Source organism: Nasonia vitripennis, unplaced genomic scaffold (genome assembly GCF_009193385.2).
Source record: "Nasonia vitripennis strain AsymCx unplaced genomic scaffold, Nvit_psr_1.1 unplaced0148, whole genome shotgun sequence".
NCBI classification, from domain to species: Eukaryota; Metazoa; Arthropoda; class Insecta; order Hymenoptera; family Pteromalidae; genus Nasonia; species Nasonia vitripennis.
In genome coordinates, this window is record NW_022279927.1 from 337651 (window position 1) to 360145 (window position 22495).

At 36.8% G+C, this 22495-nt stretch overlaps 1 protein-coding gene and 2 long non-coding RNA genes across 4 annotated transcripts in view; all 3 read right to left on the reverse strand.

The window, feature by feature from the left end:
- Positions 1-65: 65 nt before the first annotated feature.
- Positions 66-22495, reverse strand: part of LOC100678995 (haloacid dehalogenase-like hydrolase domain-containing 5) — a 127035-nt gene continuing 104605 nt past the window's right edge. For both annotated transcript variants that reach the window (XM_031933320.1, XM_031933321.2), the window contains one exon: positions 66-449. In XM_031933320.1, the coding sequence (XP_031789180.1) occupies positions 149-449 (301 nt within the window). In that variant the 3' untranslated portion in view covers positions 66-148. The remainder of the gene's footprint in view (positions 450-22495) is intronic.
- Positions 19764-20002, reverse strand: LOC116418283. The gene is made up of 2 exons (XR_004228342.1): positions 19895-20002; positions 19764-19823 (listed from the first exon to the last, which is right to left on the reverse strand). It is a non-coding gene; the product is annotated as an uncharacterized LOC116418283 (long non-coding RNA).
- Positions 20170-21387, reverse strand: LOC107981767. Its single transcript, XR_004228341.1, has 4 exons — positions 21195-21387; positions 20854-21114; positions 20495-20708; positions 20170-20423 (listed from the first exon to the last, which is right to left on the reverse strand). It is a non-coding gene; the product is annotated as an uncharacterized LOC107981767 (long non-coding RNA).

The window sequence follows — 22495 nt, forward strand, 5'->3', positions numbered from 1 at the left end:
ATGAATAACTCTAGGTACATCGATCTACTTAAAAATGAGTATAAAGGTATATTTAAATGAAAAAGTACAGTGATGAAAACTTATTTTATTTGCTCGATTTTATACGAGCAAGAACAAAAAAATAAAGGAATTTTAAGTTTAATTGTAATTACTTAAAGGCTTCTAATTGGAATACTGTATCTATTGCACTACGAACATCATTAGTAATAATATTTGGTTTAAACATATTCTCTTCAATTTTCATGAAATCGCGATGAGAATGCTGTTTTGAATAATTGAATGATGAATGATGTACTCCCGTTTCTACTAACACGCTAACACATTTTTTTGCTTGATTCATATTGGATTCATCTCGATTCATTTGTATATGTTGACCATTTAATTTTTCAGGTACAGTAAGATATCTGTTGTACAAATTAGCTCCACATACATCAGTGTTAATGTTATCTCTGAAAATAATAATATAGTTATAATCAATCTTAGTATAAAACAACATTTACAGTTTGTGTAATGCATATTATAGTCTAAACTATTTTAGACTACAGTCAGAAAGCTAAGCGACAAAAATTCACCTATTTTAGATACGCTAATTTCCAATAAAACGTTATGTTTGTAGTGTAAATAAATAGTAGTCATCACGATAATTTTCGCATTACCTAGATAGAGAAAAAAGGCGCCCTTTTGCAAATTTTCGCAAGATCTGAGATGACATTTTATGAACGATCTTACATAAGACCTTACATAAGAATATGAAAGGTCATAAGTCATAACATAAGATCTTACATAAGAATATGAAATCTTGTTCAAGATCGTACACAAGATCTTATTATTAGAATTTGAGGGTGGATAAACAATAACACTGTGAGGTTAAATAATATATTGTAATATAATGAGTAAGTGGCCATAACCACAAGTTGTCGTCACGTTCGTTCAAGTCGGAGTCTTACAGCAGAGAGAGAGAGAGAGAGAGAGAGAGAGAGAGAGAGAGAGAGAGAGAGAGAGAGAGAGAGAGAGAGAGAGAGATTAGATTAGATTAGATTTATTTGACGTACAATATGTTGTACGATAAATTGTATACAGCAGCAATAGTAGTACAGAGAGAGAGGGAGAGAGAGAGTATAATGTGATCTGACTCTACAAAGCTGAGTATACAGTATAGTGTGCGCTTAGAGTTTATACGCGAGGCATGCGCACTATGCTCGCGTTTGCTTGAGCTTATCTCGTTGCACGAAATCGTCATCAACCAGTAGATGGCACGACGTGTACCCTTTTGTATATTACGACTGTGTAAATTCACATATTACAACACTTATCATCGATTTTCAACCACAAAACTACGTAAGGTCTTACATAAGATCTCATTAGAAATGCTAAATTTATGATAAGAACAATTATCTTTATCAAATACTTATTTAAGATCTTACACAAGGCCATGTACAAGATCTTGCATAAGATATTATGTTGCATCTTTTACAAGATCTTATAGAAGATGTTACATAAAATCTTTTTGTTATAATGTACTAAAGATTTTACATAAGATCTTATAAGATCTTATGCAAAATCTTAAGTAAATCATCAACAAAATTTTTTTTATGTAAATCATAAGTTCTTACATAATTGTTTAATAAGATCTCATGTAAGAACTTGTAATACATTATGTAAGATCTTTACATGATCTTGCATAAAATCTTTAATGAATATTGTATAAAGATAATTTTTTGTATCACCAAGGTAAGATCGTATGTGAGATCTTACGTAGGTTCATGATTAGAAATCAATGATAAGATCTTGCGTAGATCTTGGGAGAGATCATATGCCAGGTCTTACATAAGATCGTTTATAGGATTTAATCTCAGATCTTGCGAAAAAGTTTCAATAGGGGCGGCTTTGATGTTGCAAAATAACTATATTATATGTTTCGTTGTAAAGACCGTCTTTAGAATAAAGACGGACTGCGCAAGTGCAACAAATAATTTTCTAGTTTTGATAACGATTGGAAATATTTAGGTTTTGTTAAAATCTGTTTATTGTTTGTTTCTAAAAGATGTTTATCCCCAGCTAAAACATTGATGTGATTTTGTAAAATATTAAAATTATTTTTTCTGCAGCTTGCATGGATACTGTATGAACAAACATACAGTTTAACAGACACTTTTGCAGACCTTTTGCGAACTGCATACTTTGTGGATACTGTGTAACGGGTTGAGTCTTGACGATGAGAGGAAAAATCACAAAAGGAGACGCCGAGACCGAAAATCGATCCGGCGCTCCCAAGATCTCTTGGTGCTCGTGCTACCGCTGAGCTAACGCCGCCCTATTTCGTCACTCTCTATCCTGCTGCCTTGATTACCAACGTGGCGAGGGACGTTGTTCGTTGTTACAACTGTCTTGTAGTTAATTTTGCAGACTTACTGCATACTTTCGGAGCGGATTAAAGTTAAGAATTCTGATACTATAAGTTTGTAACAAAAGGCTATAAATCGTACATTTATCTCAATGTATCTCGTAGTTAAGAACAAAGATGAGCGTCGCTTCTCTCCAAAATAAAGCACAATCTACAGCAGGAATACCTGCTAAAAATGCAGAGGATTCTTTTAGGGTTAAAGGAGTTGCAAGCATAGCTAAGAAACTGTAAACGATCACCTCAAGAGGAAGTAATTTAGTGATTAACTGAAGTTCGATATAGTACGGTGAGAACCCAACATAAGACAGCCGAGCACCTGTTACGTACCAGTATCATGGTCACCGGACAGGCAGATGATGTCCCATCTTATTGGGAGATCGACGAGGAATGACCCACTAGAGTAGTAGAAAATCCTGACCAACTACTTCTCGTGGATTCGTCCGATTGAACTGATGACAAGAATGAAATTGAAGAAGGCGCCACTGCCATTATAAATAACCATCTGCCTCTGACGTTAGACTTCCGACAGTGAGAACCGTTACTGGACAGGTACCAGTAACGCTAGTTCCATCTCAACCAAGCCTAAAATAGAACCTCTCTGACAGCTCTGCTGATCTATCATTTTTCTGTACTATTTTTCTACTGCTTCTTGCCTTCGGGCCCTCTTCTGTTGTAGAAGGTTGCACGCTCCTTTTTGCAACCTTCACGTAGATACATAAATCGCCGAAGGCTGCAATTTTTCTCTGTCATCTTTTCTACTGCAAACTTTCTACACGGCTCCTAACCTACAAATCTGCTTGGCTTGACTTGGCTTGTTTCCTCACTTGCACGGCGTCTCTTTCTTTCCGCAGTCAACATCGTGGCGACATCTGCTGCATCGTGGGAGAACTCTCAAGGCGACTTCACACTGATCGAGTAAGTTATCGACGAAAAATGAGTACAAACGGCGAGAAGAGTGTGGAAGTGCTTTTTCTGTCATGCAGCAGCTGTAAACAACCTATACAGCACAAGGACCCCTAGAAGTGTGAATTTTGTGGTCTGCACTACCACGTCAGGTGCCAAAACACCGTTAAAATCAAAACGATCGTGGTGAACGACAGGCAGATTATAGCCTGTCTCTCATGTGCAGACAACAGCAACGCCAAGGGTGCCAAACTGAGGACTAATTCCACCTCCGCCACAACATCAGCAACGGGAGTAACTGCAACAACAGCAGCAGGCAGGAATACTCCCAAACAACAGCATCCGGTGAACAAGAAGACGAGGTCAGCACCACCATCAGCCAACACGTCGAGAAATCCCTCACCAGCCCGCTCGGCCAGAGTAACAACAACACCAACGCCGTCCGTTGAGGCTGCTCTGAGGGACATTCGCGGAGCACTGGACGACATACGCAATGCTCAAATGGAGGCCCTCAAGGCCCAGAACATCGTGTCGGAGAGGATTTCCAAAATTGAGCAGCGTCTGGGCCCGCTAGAGAAGCGACTCAAGGCCCTCGATGAGCTGTCGGCACTCAAAACTCGCATACACAATGCTGAGTCCACCATCACTGAGCTGCAGGCACAAATCCAAGATCTGCCATCGAGGAGACCGATGATGCAAGTGGACAACGGCAGCACTGTGCTCAACACTGCGGAGATTTGCAGCCTACGCAGTGAATTGGCCGAGGTCAAGAGGCGCCAGGAGCAGACCTCGAACTGTGTGGTCGTTGTCACGGGTTTGCATTATACTCGTGAAACCTCTTTGCATCTCCTCGCCTTCTCAGTTGTAAACGCGCTTGACGCCACGGTCCTTAGAAGAGACGTAGCATCCGTCAGGACCATGGGGAGGCTTGATGCTACAAACAGCTCCTTCATCGGTGACGGCAGACTGCCACCACTAGCCATTACCCTATCTTCAAGTGCGCTTGCACGCTCGATCGTCATCGCCAAGGCCCGGAAACGCAAGCTACACGACAGCGAATTGGACAATGGAACGTACCTTGCTGGAGGAGGCTAAAGCTCTGAGTCCTGACCATCAAGGGCTCATAAACATCAACGAGCAGCTCCCCCAGACGTCCATAAGCTGCGTACAAGGGCTAGGCTGGAGGCCAAGAAGAAGCAGGGCTGCCGAACGTTCGTCAAGGAGGGGAGACTCTACATGCGCTGTAACGATGACAGCGAGCGTGCTACGGTCATCAACACCGACGCCGAGCTGGAAACTATTTTAGCCCGGTTTCCGCCCGCTGCCAACATCATCCAACACTGAGGCTACAACACACACACACATCATTCCACCACACCCACTGAATATTAATCTTAGAACGATTGAAAGAACTCTGAGTGAGTTTCGACAAAAGGAAAGGGTTGAGTGAGTGAAGGGTTCTTTTTAATTAACACACACGATTTCGCGGTACACAAAAAGCACTTGCTATGGCGTAAAACCCCTCACGGTTTAGAGGGAAAAGCCTCAGCAAGTGTAAGCTTTATTGAAAATAAGGAAAGGGAAACTATACAAATAAAAGAAAGAGAAGAGTGACTCTAAAAGAGAAAAAACTCAAGTGAAAGAACGCACGCAAACGCAAAGACGCGAGGTACCTTTTTCGCACGCAGAGAGAGCTCTCTTACCGCAAAGACGAACGCAAAAACCGCCGCTGAAGAGGGCGTTGAGCAGGCCTCGTCGTAGTCCACCGCTGCTTCCGTCCTGGTCCTGGAGGTCTGGAAGCCGGGCCTGGGGAGCGAAAGGATGGTCCGCAACCGTGCACCAAGCGCGCCCCGACGTCTCGGGGAGCCAGACGCTTGGCACGAGGGCAACAAGGGGTGTTGCAGCTGTTCGCTCGCCCCGAAGGAGTCACGTACAACACGTGGACACCTTTGCCAACAAACCTTAAGACTATCGCCTCGAGGCACACTCACACACTCGCACAAATACACACACGCGAACGACGCGATCGCGAATTTTCCGCTAAACACTACCAACACGGCGCAGAACGAGGTGAACAGTGATAGCTCTGAGAAGAACAAGTCACTGGCTCACCGTACGAAGAAAAAAAATCGATAAGCATAAGGAAGCCAAACGTGCGAAGCGCTAGGCAGTCCGAACAGGAATCCGCGCGCGCGGGCCCTTCGCGCGCTCGCAAGCGGGGCCGGCGGCACGCAACTCGACGCATGCGCGCGCGCTCTCAACGTCGCAACGGAGAGCGCGCAGTGGCGCGAAATTCAAAAAGCCTAATTTTACACCTACACTACTTGAACGAATAAAACGAACTGAACATCCCGCCCTCCTTCGTCTAACAGACGAACCAACCACCTGGAACCTACTCAAGTCTTCTTAGCCCCTTCCTCGATGTGCAACGGACAAAGACGAGCAACGTGACGACGAAGAGAAATGGTAGCAGTCTTCACTGTAACCACACGGACGAGATCATCTGGACCTGGATGGACCTCAACGATTCGTCCTAACGGCCATTTGGATGGAGGATAACGATCATCCTTGATAAGAACGAGCTTACCTACACAAAAATTCTCTGTTGGATTCCGCCACTTTTCTCGCTGCTGCAAATGGAGGAGGTATTCCGATGACCAACGATTCCAGAACTGGTTACGTATCCGCTGGAGCAACTGAAAACGACTCAAACGATTCAGAGGCACATCTGGCGAATCATCATCAGGAATCAACGCTGAGGCACTTCCTGTCAAAAAGTGAAAGGGTGTCAACGCATGGAGGTCATTGATGTCCGAAATCAAAGCCCCTAATGGACGAGAGTTAAGGCACGCTTCTATCTCAACGAGAACTGTCGAAAGCTCCTCGAACGTGAGAGTGTGCTCCCCTACGACCCGCTTCAAGTGGTGCTCTACGGACTTCACACCAGCTTCCCACAAACCTCCGTAATGTGGAGCGCTAGGAGGAATGAATACCCACTCCCTTCCGTCATGTGCTAGAACCGAGACAACCTTTTGATAAAAATCCGACGCCCGCTGGTACATCGCCTTCAGCTCGTTGTCTGCTCCATGGAAGTTGGTGGCGTTATCGCTGTAGAGCTTCTGGCACACCCCTCGCCTACCAACGAATCGACAATGTGCACTGATAAAAGTGGCTGTCGTCAGATCGCTCACCAGCTCCAAATGAATCGCTCGGGTGGAAAAGCAAACAAAGACAACGATGTACCCCTTATACGCCTTGTGTCCACGACCCTTAGTTGTGCGAACCTGAATGGGACCAGCGTAGTCTAAACCTGAAATCGAAAACGGCCTACCTGCATGCACTCGATCGGCGGGGAGATCTCCCATTAACTGCTGTGCTGATTGAGGTTTGACCCGCTGACACGTCACACACTTGTGAATCATGGACTTGACTAACTGCTTCCTGCCCACAATCCAGACTTGCTGCATCAGAACGCTAGAAGTCAAAGTAGGTCCACCATGCAAGCAAAGTCGATGAGCAGAATACACGAACAAGCGACTGAGAGCTGAATCCTGCGACAAAATCGGTGGATGCTTGCGATCGAAGGACAGGCTGGAGTGAGACAGTCGACCTCCTACTCTCAAAATATTGTCCTTGCCAATAAAAGGATTTAATTTACTGAGCCGATTGCCTTTCGGCAATCTCCCTCTAGCCTTCAACGCTTCGATCTCGACTGCAAAACTGCTCGCCTGCGATAAACGAATAACAATGCTCTGAGCTTCTGCCAACTCCGACAGCGTGAGAAATTCAGGAAGCGGTTCTTGAGCCCCTTTCCCCTACGATGATTAAGAATAGGACGTCTAGCAAACGCAACGACCCGAATTAAGCGGGACAACGAAGAAAATCTGGTCAACAGCTCTGGTTCCGACGGCACCTTCTTCGTATGGAGCGCTCGCCGAGTCTCTGCTGGCTGTGGCCACTCGTTCGGAGCTTGTGAAAGCCAGCTAGGTCCCTGCCATCACAGAGTAGTCTCTGCTAGCTCCGCTGGTCCAGAACCTCGAGTCGCCAAATCCGCTGGATTCTCCTTAGTAGGTACGTGCGCTCATGTTGCAGACGGCAACTCGGTTTGAATGTACGACACCCTATTTGCAACGAAGGTCTTCCAATGACGAGGATGCTTTCGAAGCCATGTGAGTACAATCTGACTGTCAGACCAAGCAAAAACCGGAGTCGCACTGAGAAAATCGAGTTTCCTAACGTGGCAAAGGAGCTTAACGAGAAGCGCAGCCCCGCAGAGCTCTAAGTTAGGAATACTGACCGTCTTTACCGGAGAAACCTTCGTCTTGGCAGCTAGAAGAGACACACTGAATGTGCCGTCTCCCTTGTCGACTCGCAGATATACAGCAGCAGCATAAGCTTGAGAAGAAGCGTCCGAGAAACCGTGTAGCTGGTACGAACGAGTGGAAGTGACGCCTAACCACCTATCGATTGGCAAGGACGGCAGCTCAGACAACGATTTGCAATAAACATACCATCGCTCGCGAAAATCCTCTGGTAAGGGCCTGTCCCAGTCGCACTTCTGGATCCACAAGTCTTGCATCAAGACTTTCGCAGTTACTGTAACTGGCAAAAGCCACCCGAGTGGATCAAACAAACGAGCTATATTGGAGAGAATGGAGCGCTTAATCGAAGCCTTCGACAGCTCGGCGATATCTGAAACGGAGAAACAAAACTTGTCCTGAGCAGGATTCCAGTGAACGCCGAGTGTTTTGACTGATTCATCCATATCGATCTCTTTTGCCGGGCCCTGTCCTGTCTGTGGAGGAAGCAGCTCTGGATGGTTAGCAGCCCATTTGTCAAGATAAATACCTGCCGAGCCTAAGAGCTTAGTAAGCTCGACCCTTTTCTGCACCGCAGTGGAAAGCCCGTCCGATCCAGCGAAACTATCGTCCACATATGTCTCGGATTTGAGGCATTCAGCACCGAGAGGAAATCGAGCGCCCTCGTCTTCTACTAATTGTTGCAGCGCGCGAATAGCTAAAAACGGAGCACAAGCCGTCCCATAAGTGACTGTCGTTAAGCGATAATCGACAGGAGGAGAATCAGCCGTAGGAGCCCAAACGATCCTCTGAAAGTCTTGATCCTCGCGCTGCACTTTGATCTGCCTAAACATCTTAACTATATCAGCTGTAAACACAAATAAATATTAATAAATAAATACAACCATCCCGAGTGCGTCGAGAGGCGTGAAAAACGACCCTAATCTTCATTTTCAACAATAAATACAGCACTACTGGGTGATGCGGTAAGTACCACGCACCTTCACGCCAAATCTCCGACTCAGTGATAGCTCTGAGAAGAACAAGTCACTGGCTCACCGTACGAAGAAAAAAAAATCGATAAGCGTAAGGAAGCCAAACGTGCGAAGCGCTAGGCAGTCCGAACAGGAATCCGTGCGCGCGGGCCCTTCGCGCGCTCGCAAGCGGGGCCGGCGGCGCGCTCTCAACGTCGCAACGGAGAGCGCGCAGCGGCGCGAAATTCAAAAAGCCTAAATTTACACCTACACTACTTGAACGAATAAAACGAACTGAACACCCACCATCAAGCTCATCTGTCACGTCTTCATCTGGTTCTAAGGTATCTCTGTCCCAAGGTCTACGAGTCTGTCATTTTAATGCGAACTTGCTTACGGGTCATACTGACAAGGAAAGGTACCCAACCCGAACTCACCGATTTTGATGATTTTCATATATGTTGTAGAACATAAAAAAATAAGAGACACGTATTTTTTTTTATCGGCTAATTTTCACTTTTAAGGGGTAAAAACCTCCCCTAAAGTTAACCCCCAAAAAGCGTTTTTTTTTAAATATCTCGGCTTAAAATTAATATTTTTCAATGAAACAAATTGGAGGTTATTTCTTACAAAAAGAGCAAGTATTTCATGGTGATTTGAAGAGTAAGGGTAGCATCCCCTATTTTTTAGGGGTTGAAAACATATATTTTTTGGCATAATTTTATGATAAAAATGTTTACACCGACTAAAAAAAATTGGAAAAAATGTTTAAACATCCTTAATAACAAAATTTAGTTGACGTCTTTCGGTGTTTTCATAAATATTATCCCTAAGGGGGTAAACCACCCCTAACACAAAATAACTGTAAATATGTAATTCAATACATAATATTTCGTAGAAAGTTTGTATATAGAGGTTTTCGAGGTCGCTGATTACAAATCTGTTATCAGATTTTGAAAATTCAAAATGGCGGAACCAATATGGCGGACGGAAATATCGAAAAAAAATTTTATATAATAAAAAAGTTTTAAACGACTAAAAAAATTGGAAAAAATTTGTAAACATCTATAATAAACAAATTAAGTTTTTCGATTTTTTCATAGATACTACCCTTTAGGGGGTAAACCACCCCTAACACAAAATAACTATAAGTATACTTCAATCCATAATATTTTGTAGAAGGTTTGTATATAAGGGTTTTCGAGATCGCTCTTTGCAAATCTGATATCAGATTTTGAAAATTCAAAATGGCGGAACCAATGTGGTGGACGAAAATGTCGAAAAAAAATTTTAACTTTCATAAAAACTTGTTATAAATGTGTGATCTTTGTAGCCTGTACATGTGAACTAAAGAGCCTTAAACCCTAAACCCCTAAAGAACAAATAGGCTAAATGGTTGTGCTTTTTAACCAAACGACTCCAAACCCCTAACCTCCAGACAAGCCGAAGGCCTATGCTTTACCGTAGACACGAGTATAGACATATTACCGATATTTTATTCTATCATTTTGTATGTAACAAATAACGTCTCGTTTTATGTTTCAATCAAAGATTATTTATTTTTCTGCTTTTATAAATTAGCATAATTTCAAAAGTAATTTCATAAATTATAAAGTATTTCATAAATTGCATAATTATATAATTTTATAAATTCAAAAAGTCCACACTTTTTTGCAAATGAAAAAACATAGGTTAATAAAATTAGTTTATCAAACTATTTTGCGTATTGTAATAAAATTTAATGTTGTCAAACTTGGGAGTTTTTCATTGTTACAATTATTTCGTAAACCAAACGTTTTTTAGATTAATTCTCGAAGTAATGATTATTGTATCTATAGTAAAATATTTACAGTCTGGAATTCCATAATAATACTATTTGCTACGATTTAATGAATTTATCAAAAAATCTAAATTTAATAATAAATATTATTCTAATTATTATTATTATTTTTCATTATCATTGCTATTATCAGTATTACTGTTATTATTGCTATTGCAATTATGCTTATTCTTCTTCTTCTTATTATTATTATTATATTACTATGATAATTTTTGTTATTGGTAAAAATACATAAAAGAATATTAATACTCGAACTTCATTTGCAATTAAAGAACACGTTGTTATTGAAAGGGAATTTTATATGCATTCATTAGTTTAATGAATGTTATCGTACATTCAATGATAATTCCACAGATAAATGTCTTTCACTCATAAAAGTTGTTGACAATATGTGCGAATCAGTATGTTCTTTTTTTAGATTGTTTTCATCGAGTGTTTACCTCAGCTGCCTGTGTTATTTTTTAGGCAGTGAGTGAGTTTTGTGGGTATTCTAGTTCGATGCCGGAAAGTACGAATAGTACGTCTTTTTGTTTGTCAGTGGTATCATACAGTTGTAGAAAATTTTCTTTAGTGATTTTATATAGATTTACATTATTCAATTTCAAAGTGAATAAAAGTTGAATAAAACCAAAAATAGAGTTTTCCGAACATCACAAAGTGGAACGAGAATTCTTCTCCAATGCATAAATTAATGATTTGATTCAATTTACATTCACTCGTTTTATTCTGGTAGAAATGTAGCAGTCGTGCCTTACATGCAAAAACACAGCTTGTATAAATTTTACCGCTTGTTTTCATTTTAGATTGAAAAATGAAAATTAATCCGTTAAACGTTCTAAACTTATTATTAGCATACTTTCAAGTTTTCAAAAATTGGAAAAAATGTTTAAACATCCTTAATAACAAAATTTAGTTGACGTCTTTCGGTGTTTTCATAAATATTATCCCTAAGGGGGTAAACCACCCCTAACACAAAATAACTGTAAATATGTAATTCAATACATAATATTTCGTAGAAAGTTTGTATATAGAGGTTTTCGAGGTCGCTGATTACAAATCTGTTATCAGATTTTGAAAATTCAAAATGGCGGAACCAATATGGCGGACGGAAATATCGAAAAAAAATTTTATATAATAAAAAAGTTTTAAACGACTAAAAAAATTGGAAAAAATTTGTAAACATCTATAATAAACAAATTAAGTTTTTCGATTTTTTCATAGATACTACCCTTTAGGGGGTAAACCACCCCTAACACAAAATAACTATAAGTATACTTCAATCCATAATATTTTGTAGAAGGTTTGTATATAAGGGTTTTCGAGATCGCTCTTTGCAAATCTGATATCAGATTTTGAAAATTCAAAATGGCGGAACCAATGTGGTGGACGAAAATGTCGAAAAAAAATTTTAACTTTCATAAAAACTTGTTATAAATGTGTGATCTTTGTAGCCTGTACATGTGAACTAAAGAGCCTTAAACCCTAAACCCCTAAAGAACAAATAGGCTAAAGGGTTGTGCTTTTTAACCAAACCACCTCAAATTCCTAAATTTGTAAACAAGAAAATTCTGTGTGTGAAGCAGTTTTATAATTTCCGTAGAAATTGTTATCAGAATGTTATTGAAATTCCGTTATTGTAAATTCAACTTATATTGTATTTTTGTTTATAATATTAGAGTATAATAATAATCTACAATCTTTTATCTTTTGCCATAGTGCATTTTTTGTATTGAGCATAAAATATATTATTTTACGATGTTTTTACAATAATGGTAGTCCTCATAAAAGTGTTTAAAGCACAATGCTTTTTTGCACCAACCACATCGTACAATTGCAATGTTTGTGCACCCTTCTATTTCACAATGTGTTGCACAAGACTTTCCAAAACTGAAATCTATAGGATTATCAAATTTATCTGGTTTTTCATTGACGTAACCGCTTTTATACCAGGAATATTTAAACAAATCTATATATCTCGGTGAAGACAGTTGGTTGTGAACCAATGATTGAAGTTTAATTATATTATTTCTCACATGTAAATTCATATCATGATCCATTAACATTACATTATCAGAAAATGTTCGGACAAAGTTTTTCCAAATACGGAATCCATAGACATCAAGTGGTTGTATTTTTCCTGTGGTTCCAGTTGAAATTTTTTTTATGTTAATAATTTTATTTTGTGGCATTGTTTCTTCTATAACTTTGTCACAATGACCACTCCAAGAATCAAGTAATAGTATTGAGTGATGGCCTACATAGGGATAAAATATTTTTTCCAACCAGATTTTGAAGTGATCTGCAATTAAACGACTTACTAATTAACTGATCAACGATATTACAATGTAAAAATTGTTATTAGTTCCCTTACTTGTTGTTAATTTTCCAGATTTGGATGCTTCCACGTACATGTTTTCTGGTCTAAATATGTTTTGTTCTACAATAGGGCCAAACTTGCCACTTGGTTCCTTTAAAACAAGAAATAGCGGTGACAACAGTTGTCCAGTAGCTGATATTAGTGGCTGTATAGTATAACTATGCGTTGTTGCTGAAATTGACTGTACCAGACATTGCACTTGCTTTTCTCCTTCTACTGCTAATGTTCTTCCAGAATGCATTTCTAGCTGAAATCCGCTCTGATCTGTATTATACAAATTTTCGAGTCCAATCCTTGGTATACACGATTTAACGTCATCGATAAATGCTTCAGCTTTAGCCGTAAGTTCTGCACTACTTTCTAGTGTTTTTCTTGTTATGAACTTATTTATTTTCCTAGAAACTATTCGGTGTGCTTGCTTAAATTTGAGTAACCAATGTTTAGAAGCTTTGAATCTAATATCATCAAAACCAATTTCCTTTTTAGCTTGTAAGGCCCATCGAATTATATCTTCATCATGGATAATTGAACCACTGTCGAGAGCTGCTTGAAAATTATCCAGGGTATACTGACAAATTTGTGCTACTTTTTCTCTATACGTGCCACCTTTATTAATTGAATGAGCCCAACGACGTAGCTGACTAATAGATGATACTTTTTTGAATCTGTTTTGCACTGTTTTGAGACTTAAATTTTGCTTCGTTTTGCTACTTCTCCAAAATTCTACAGCTCTTTTTTTGTATTCAAAATCTAGTTCTTCATTATCTGCTGTACATTGATTTGTTGGTGCTATATCCGGATCAGGAAAATGATGTTGCACTTCATCTTCAATTATTTCCGCATTATGGTCTTTATACTCTTCTTGAAAATCCAAAGAGTCATCAGTAATCATTTCTACATCGTTGAAATCATGTGTTGCATCTATTAAAATTTCTTTTATTTTTTCGGCCAACTCTGTTTCGTGATAATTCGTGACACTATCTGGTATGTTTAACGCTTGAAAGTATGCTAATAATAAGTTTAGAACGTTTAACGGATTAATTTTCATTTTTCAATCTAAAATGAAAACAAGCGGTAAAATTTATACAAGCTGTGTTTTTGCATGTAAGGCACGACTGCTACATTTCTACCAGAATAAAACGAGTGAATGTAAATTGAATCAAATCATTAATTTATGCATTGGAGAAGAATTCTCGTTCCACTTTGTGATGTTCGGAAAACTCTATTTTTGGTTTTATTCAACTTTTATTCACTTTGAAATTGAATAATGTAAATCTATATAAAATCACTAAAGAAAATTTTCTACAACTGTATGATACCACTGACAAACAAAAAGACGTACTATTCGTACTTTCCGGCATCGAACTAGAATACCCACAAAACTCACTCACTGCCTAAAAAATAACACAGGCAGCTGAGGTAAACACTCGATGAAAACAATCTAAAAAAAGAACATACTGATTCGCACATATTGTCAACAACTTTTATGAGTGAAAGACATTTATCTGTGGAATTATCATTGAATGTACGATAACATTCATTAAACTAATGAATGCATATAAAATTCCCTTTCAATAACAACGTGTTCTTTAATTGCAAATGAAGTTCGAGTATTAATATTCTTTTATGTATTTTTACCAATAACAAAAATTATCATAGTAATATAATAATAATAATAAGAAGAAGAAGAATAAGCATAATTGCAATAGCAATAATAACAGTAATACTGATAATAGCAATGATAATGAAAAATAATAATAATAATTAGAATAATATTTATTATTAAATTTAGATTTTTTGATAAATTCATTAAATCGTAGCAAATAGTATTATTATGGAATTCCAGACTGTAAATATTTTACTATAGATACAATAATCATTACTTCGAGAATTAATCTAAAAAACGTTTGGTTTACGAAATAATTGTAACAATGAAAAACTCCCAAGTTTGACAACATTAAATTTTATTACAATACGCAAAATAGTTTGATAAACTAATTTTATTAACCTATGTTTTTTCATTTGCAAAAAAGTGTGGACTTTTTGAATTTATAAAATTATATAATTATGCAATTTATGAAATACTTTATAATTTATGAAATTACTTTTGAAATTATGCTAATTTATAAAAGCAGAAAAATAAATAATCTTTGATTGAAACATAAAACGAGACGTTATTTGTTACATACAAAATGATAGAATAAAATATCGGTAATATGTCTATACTCGTGTCTACGGTAAAGCATAGGCCTTCGGCTTGTCTGGAGGTTAGGGGTTTGGAGTCGTTTGGTTAAAAAGCACAACCATTTAGCCTATTTGTTCTTTAGGGGTTTAGGGTTTAAGGCTCTTTAGTTCACATGTACAGGCTACAAAGATCACACATTTGTAAACAAGTTTTTTTGAAAGTTAAAATTTTTTTTCGACATTTTCGTCCACCACATTGGTTTCGCCATTTTGTATTTTTAAAATCTGATATCAGATTTGTAAAGAGCGATCTCGAAAACCCCTATATACAAACCTTCTACAAAATATTATGGATTGATGTATACTTATAGTTATTTTGTGTTAGGGGTGGTTTACCCCACTAAGGGGAAGTATCTATGAAAAAACCTAAAAACTTAATTTGTTTATTATAGATGTTTACAAATTTTTTCCAAATTTTTTAGTCGTTTAAAACTTTTTTATTATATAAAATTTTTTTTCGATATTTCCGTCCGCCATATTGGATCCGCCATTTTGAATTTTCAAAATCTGATAACAGATTTGTAATCAGAGACCTCGAAAACCTCTATATACAAACTTTCTACGAAATATTATGTATTGAATTACATATTTACAGTTATTTTGTGTTAGGGGTGGTTTACCCCCTTAGGGGTAATATTTATGAAAACACCGAAAGACGTCAACTAAATTTTGTTATTAAGGATGTTTAAACATTTTTTCCAATTTTTTTTAGTCGGTTTAAACATTTTTATTATAAAATTATGCCAAAAAATATATGTTTTCAACCCCTAAAAAATAGGGGATGCTACCCTTACTCTTCAAATCACCATGAAATACTTGCTCTTTTTGTAAGAAATAACCTCCAATTTGTTTCATTGAAAAATATTAATTTTAAGCCGAGATATTTAAAAAAAACGCTTTTTGGGGGTTAACTTTAGGGGAGGTTTTTACCCCTTAAAAGTGAAAATTAGCCGATAAAAAAAAATACGTGTCTCTTATTTTTTTATGTTCTACAACATATATGAAAATCATCAAAATCGGTGAGTTCGGGTTGGGTACCTTTCCTTGTGAGATGATCAAGCTTTTCTTATCCACTCGCTCTCCATTCCACGTAATAGCTGTGACTGAGACCTGTTTAAGCGACAAGGTAACGTCCATCCCTTCACTGGACGACTACCTACTGTACAGACGAGACAGAAACAGCAACGGAGGAGGTGTGGCCCTCTACATTCACAAATCTCTGACAGTTAGCATTATTTCATCATCTGACGGTGAATGGTCTGGTAAGCCTGGCAAGCCTGAATATCTCTTCTGTGAGGTATCGGCAAAGGGAGTCTCTCCTATCTTCGTGGGGGTTGTGTATCGTCCACCTCGTGCTCCATTCTTCCAAGGCTCTAACTTCATAGACCAACTGACAACCCACATGCACAACTATTCCACGAAGGTCATAATGAGAGACTTCAACTCTAACCAACTTTCTTCATCTGAAGATGTCAAGCTCATCAAGGCCTTCATTGATGAAAACTCCCTTTCATCTGTTCCCTATGGTACCACGCACCACAAACAGGGTTCTGATACCTGGCTTGACCTGTGTCTTATCGACAAGCAGGATCGCCTGCTGTCATACTGGAAGGCAAACTTACCGTTAATCAACGGACACTCTCGACGTACAGATTCCACGATACGTACCTAACACATACTCTTACAGAAACTTTAAAGGAATCAGCGCCGAGAAGCTAAGGGACTTTCTTAACGCACGTGACTGGTCATCCCTCACCTCTTCATCACTTGACAAATGCATATCCACACTTAACGCTAACTTCACGAACGCCATAAATCATCTCGCCCCATTACGGACTGTGACACCAAAAAGACAGCGTCACCCGTGGTTCACTACGGCTCTTCGTGACCTTATATCTAAGGGTGTGTTCTTGATCGGAGTACGTCAGTTTATAGTAATTTAAGTTGGCACCTATTGACTAACGGAGAATCGTTTCGAATATCGACAGCAGTCAAATAATGGCAGAGTTAACTGTTTCGAGATGGGTGATGCAGAAATTAGGAAACACTTGTTATTGAAGATTAAAAATTGTGCTTAACGTTACTTAATTTTAACGCAAAACTATTTCACTCTTTATTCAGTTCTTAATCGTACGTCAGTTTATAATAATTTGACTTGGTACTTGTTGACAAACGCATCGTCTTTTTGGAGTATTCATTTTAGAGGTTATGTTTATGTGTTGCTTTTTACATTAAAAATATTATGGATAATCAAAGACTTGCTATACTTATAACAGTTGATGAAATTATAAGTTCTTCAAGTAGTAGTGACAGTGATTTAGATTTTAATTATAATATTTTTAATAACAATAATCATCGCTGTATACACAGGATTCCTCGAATACGAAATGTCATAGAAAATGTAATTGTAAGATACGATGATCAACATTTTCAAGAACATTTTAGGTGTGAAAATTTACTTAAATATTAACATTTTTTCTTGAATGTTGTTTTCATTCTGATTAAAAATTTTATTTGGAAGATTACGACGTTCTACATTCAATTACGTATTGTATTTAATAAGAGCTGATTTGGAAAGTGAATGGGGGAATATAACAGTAGATGCTGAGAAACAATTATATGTTGCACTATATATTCTTGGCACTCCGGATTCATACAGGTTATTAATTTAAGTCTATTCAGTAAAATTATATTTAGTAAAAATATTTTTTTTTTTTTTACTTTTAACAGATCTGTTACTACTAAATTTGATATTGGAAAGACAACTGCATGGAGGTCAGTATAACGTGTTGTAAAAGCAATATGTAAATTAAGAACTTATTTTATTCATTGGCCAACAGCTAGAGAGTGTATTGAAAGTAGTCGAAGAATTGAAGAACGTCATGGATTTCCTGGAGTAATCAGTGCAGTGGATGGAACTCATATACGAATTGCAGCTCCAAGAGTTGATCCACAAGCTTATATTAACCGTAAAAGTGTCCACTCTATTCAGTTACAAATGAGTTAGAAAAAATTTAATATAAATGTTGAAAGCTAAGTTATTACATATTAACAGTAGTAGCAAAGAATACTTCTACATAATTTAAAAATTTCAGGTTGTTTGCAACGATAAATTGGAGTTTATCCATTGCTATGCTGGACTACCTGGTTCTGTACATGATATGCGTGTATTTAGGTATTCAGAACTTCAACAGAGATGCAATGAAGAATATTTCCCACACAATACTCTTTTATTGGGGGATTCAGCCTATACTTTACAAAAGCATATCATGGTTCCCTATCAAGATAATGGACATTTAACAGTTGAACAAACTTATTTCAACACTACACTTTCTATCACACGCATGATGGTAGAACGTTCTATAGGATTACTGAAAGGACGTTGGAGATTTTTCTTAAATAAGCTACCCATGAAAAGAACTGATTTAATTCCCTATTATATTGTATGCATTTGTGTTTTGCATAATATTTGTTTGAAAAAAGACGATACATGAGTATCCAATAATTATACCAAGTACAATAGATGCAAATGTGGGACCAATGGAAGCTCCTAATAATTTAAAACAGGAAGGTAATAAAAAACGACAACGTATCACAGAAGATATTTGGAATTAAAATGATCTTGGAATAAATTGATCTTGTAATTAAAATTGTATAATGTATAAATTTCATTAGTATTGAAAACAAGATAAATTGATGTAAAATATACTAAAAATTACAATATTTAATAAATCATTTTCTTAAGTATTCACAAAGCCTTTATGTAATTTGACATGCTACGGTTGCCGGCAACAAAGATCAAATTATAAGAGTATATTTAGAAAAAAGTACATGTTTTGGTATCAGTTAAGTAACTATAAACTGCACAAATATGTTGGGAAACAAGGACTAGCATATCAAATTTGAAGCTTGTACAATACATTATATATTCATATAAATTCATTTTTTAAGATTTGGATGATTAAAAATTGCCTATTTTAATACTGATGCATCGCATACACGTAAAACTTGATATATAAGCCCATGATATGTATTTCAATATATTTGTGTAGTTTGGTGAATTTACTACAACTGGAAGATCCATTTTGGTCAAAAAACCATGCGCACCGAGGGTATAGTTCGAACAAAGTACGTCTTCTGGTTCCACTTAAGTAACTAAACTTCACAAATATGTTGGAAAACAGTACATGGGCTAGCATATCAAGTTTGGAGTTTGTACAATTCAATAGTTTCATATAAATAATTTTTTTTTAAGATTTAAATGTCTGAAAATGCCATTTTTTTAAAGATACTATAATGATTGGCAAAAATAGCATTTTTTATGAATTATGCATTTATTGTATTCCTGTTTGCTTACAGATATGCAATGTAGGTTTTATAACAAAACCTACCGACTAATTAGTATTAAACTTTATAAAAATATACTTATTAACAAAAGTAGGAACAATGTAGCCTTTCGAAATGGCTTATCACAAAAACTCTTATATTTTATACGCTTCATTATTGTATTTATCGACTATTAATAAACTATATATCGAACAATCGTTTTCGAAACTGTCATTACAATGACATAAAATGTCGGTATAGATCGTTTTACCTTATATCTAATAATAATCGAAAAAAAGCAATTATCTACTTCGGTTGTAACGAGTGCACTAAATTACCGAAAAGCTCCAATTTCTTTTCTCTATATTGTGCTTGTGCTTCTCTTCTTAATTTTTGACTTCTGCACAATCATTCATGTAATTGATAGTTGCTTCTTGTACAGCTAACTTTTGACGTTCTGTTGAAAAATATTATGGTCATTTTAATACGTTTATGAATTATTTAATTGTACATTTTTTCAGAACTTACTACAAGTTTGATTTGATTCTGATGGTTGATCCATATCATCCATTGATACATTAGAACTAGCAATGGACAATGGCTTAACCCATGGTTTCTTCGCGAAAAGATCTTCCAACAACTATATCAGAATCATGAATCATAATTACAATTAGTTATTCAGAAAATTAAATTTATATCTTATAATTAAAATATACGCGAGATTTTATAATCATATAAATTTCACTTAATAAAATATTGTTTTTAACTATTATACAAGAAAACACAAATATACTCGCCTCAAATTCATCACACGTCTTCCTATCATTACCACTTTGTGAATTGTGATCCACAATGACCTTGTATTTTCTTTTCAAGCTGTCTAATTTGAACTTACATTGATTAGAAGTAAAGGTATAACCTTTCAACTTCAACTGATTAGAGATTATTATCCAAAATTTCCTATGCGTTATCTTTCCTTCACGTAATTTTGATTCATATTCTTTGTATAAAGATAAAAGAAGCTTTGTTTGATTTTTATCCCACGTACAACGAGAATCTAAAACGGAATTTTCAATATATTAACATGTATTAAAAGTCTATAAGTTAATATCTACATGCAATCATTACCTTTGTTGCACATGCTCAAGTCCAAGTTTTCGGTATCTTCTACATTTTCTTCGTTGTCACAATCGTTACTATCGACTGGTTCAACTATATTATTGCTTGAAGTTGAAGCATGTGCAGAATGCGTGGATTGAGCTGTCAAATTGGTTGAAGTTGAAGTATGCCTCCCTTTTTTTGGTTTTATAATTTTCTAACAGCTGTGCTGCATACAACATATCTGGTATATTAAAACAAAAAATAAATTAGTTTCTGTAGAAAAAACATTTATAATATAACATAATTTATATATATATATATATATATATATATATATATATATATATATATATATGTATGTGTAATGTGACTATTATTATTCTTACTACTACCCGCACGTTCATATTCAGTCTTCGTAACTAACAAATTATACTGCTTGTCATCGTTGCCATCAATAAGTTTTAATTGAAATAACTGTTCTGCTTCACGAAGTGATCCATGTTCTGATGTTGAAAGAATGTTACTACTTTGTTTGTCGATTATAGCTTTCGAATTGGACGGTGAGCTGGTTGAAGACAAATAATGCCTTTGTTTCTCCTTGTTTTTTATTTTATGATTTTCTAAAAGCTCTGCTGCATACAACACATCTGGCATTTAGAAAAAGAGAAAACAATTAGTTTCTGAATAAAGCATAAGTATAATATAAAATATATATGATATAACTTACTATTTGTGGCACGTTCATAATCAGTCTTTGAAACTAACAAAATGAACTGTTTGTTATTGTCATTACCATCACACAAATGTAATTTAGAGCGTTTGTACTTTGTTTGTGAATTGCATTTTTGTGAAACATTAAAAGTTGTCGAGCAAATGTTTTATCTAGAACAACAGAGATAATAAGAGAAAAAGAATAAGTTACTTTCTCTACTGGCATTTATCATGTTTCTATAACCTAATATTTTCAATATCAATATCAATATATATTTATTAATTTAATAATGTGTCTATAATAAACATAGATAAATATTTATCGAACTTATAATATATAATAATATAATAATATAAAAATCTTTAAAATACCTTTTATAGCTTTAGCATATTTTGCTCTTGAGTCATTGAAAGTGTAAATTTCTCCTGAGTCATCTTCAATACGCAATGGAACTGTATCATCCACTTGTGACATTAATTTCAATATACTATCAACACTTAACCTTTTCATAATTAGGAAGTTAGCACTGAATGAACAGTGAATCTTTTTCCGTTAAATAACAAAATAATGTTAGCTAATATCATCTAGCCCACCTCTGAATTTTCGCAGTAGTCATCAGCTCTCTGCCAATTCTGCCATATTTGACTGCCGTCGATATTCGGAACGATTCTCTGTTAGTCAATTGGTACCAACTTAAATTACTATAAACTACCGTACTCCGATCCGGAACACACCCTAAGAGAGACAGACTTTACAGGCGTTTCAGGAACTCCAGGCTCGATTCGGATCTCCGCATATATAGGCTAGCTAGAGACAATGCTCACAAACAAGTCGAGGAAGCCAGGCTGAATTATTACTATTCACGCCTGTCAACCTTGACTGATGTTGCCAAGATCTGGAGAGAGCTGGAGAAACTTGGAATTTCTGCCACCAAGGCCCCTTCATCATCTCGTTATTACACAGATGAACTCAACAAGCATTTCAGCTCGATCTCCAATGATCCGTTAGCTCCTGCTGTTAAGGATTATCTCCTCACCCTGGAAAGTCTTGACCTCCCGGAGCATTTCGAGTTCAGCACCATAACGGAATCGGATGTGTTGGCTGCAGTATCGCACTTCGACACTCAGTCCAGGGAAAGCGACGGAATCCCTCAGGTTGTCATCTCAAAAGCATTGCCAGTTCTCGCTCCGCTACTAAGCCATATTTTCAACCTGTCTCTGAGCGAACCCTGTTTCCCATCTGCCTGGAAATTGTCGCTTGTGCGTGCACTCAACAAAGTCAGTTCACCAACAGCCCTGAGTGACTACCGTCCGATT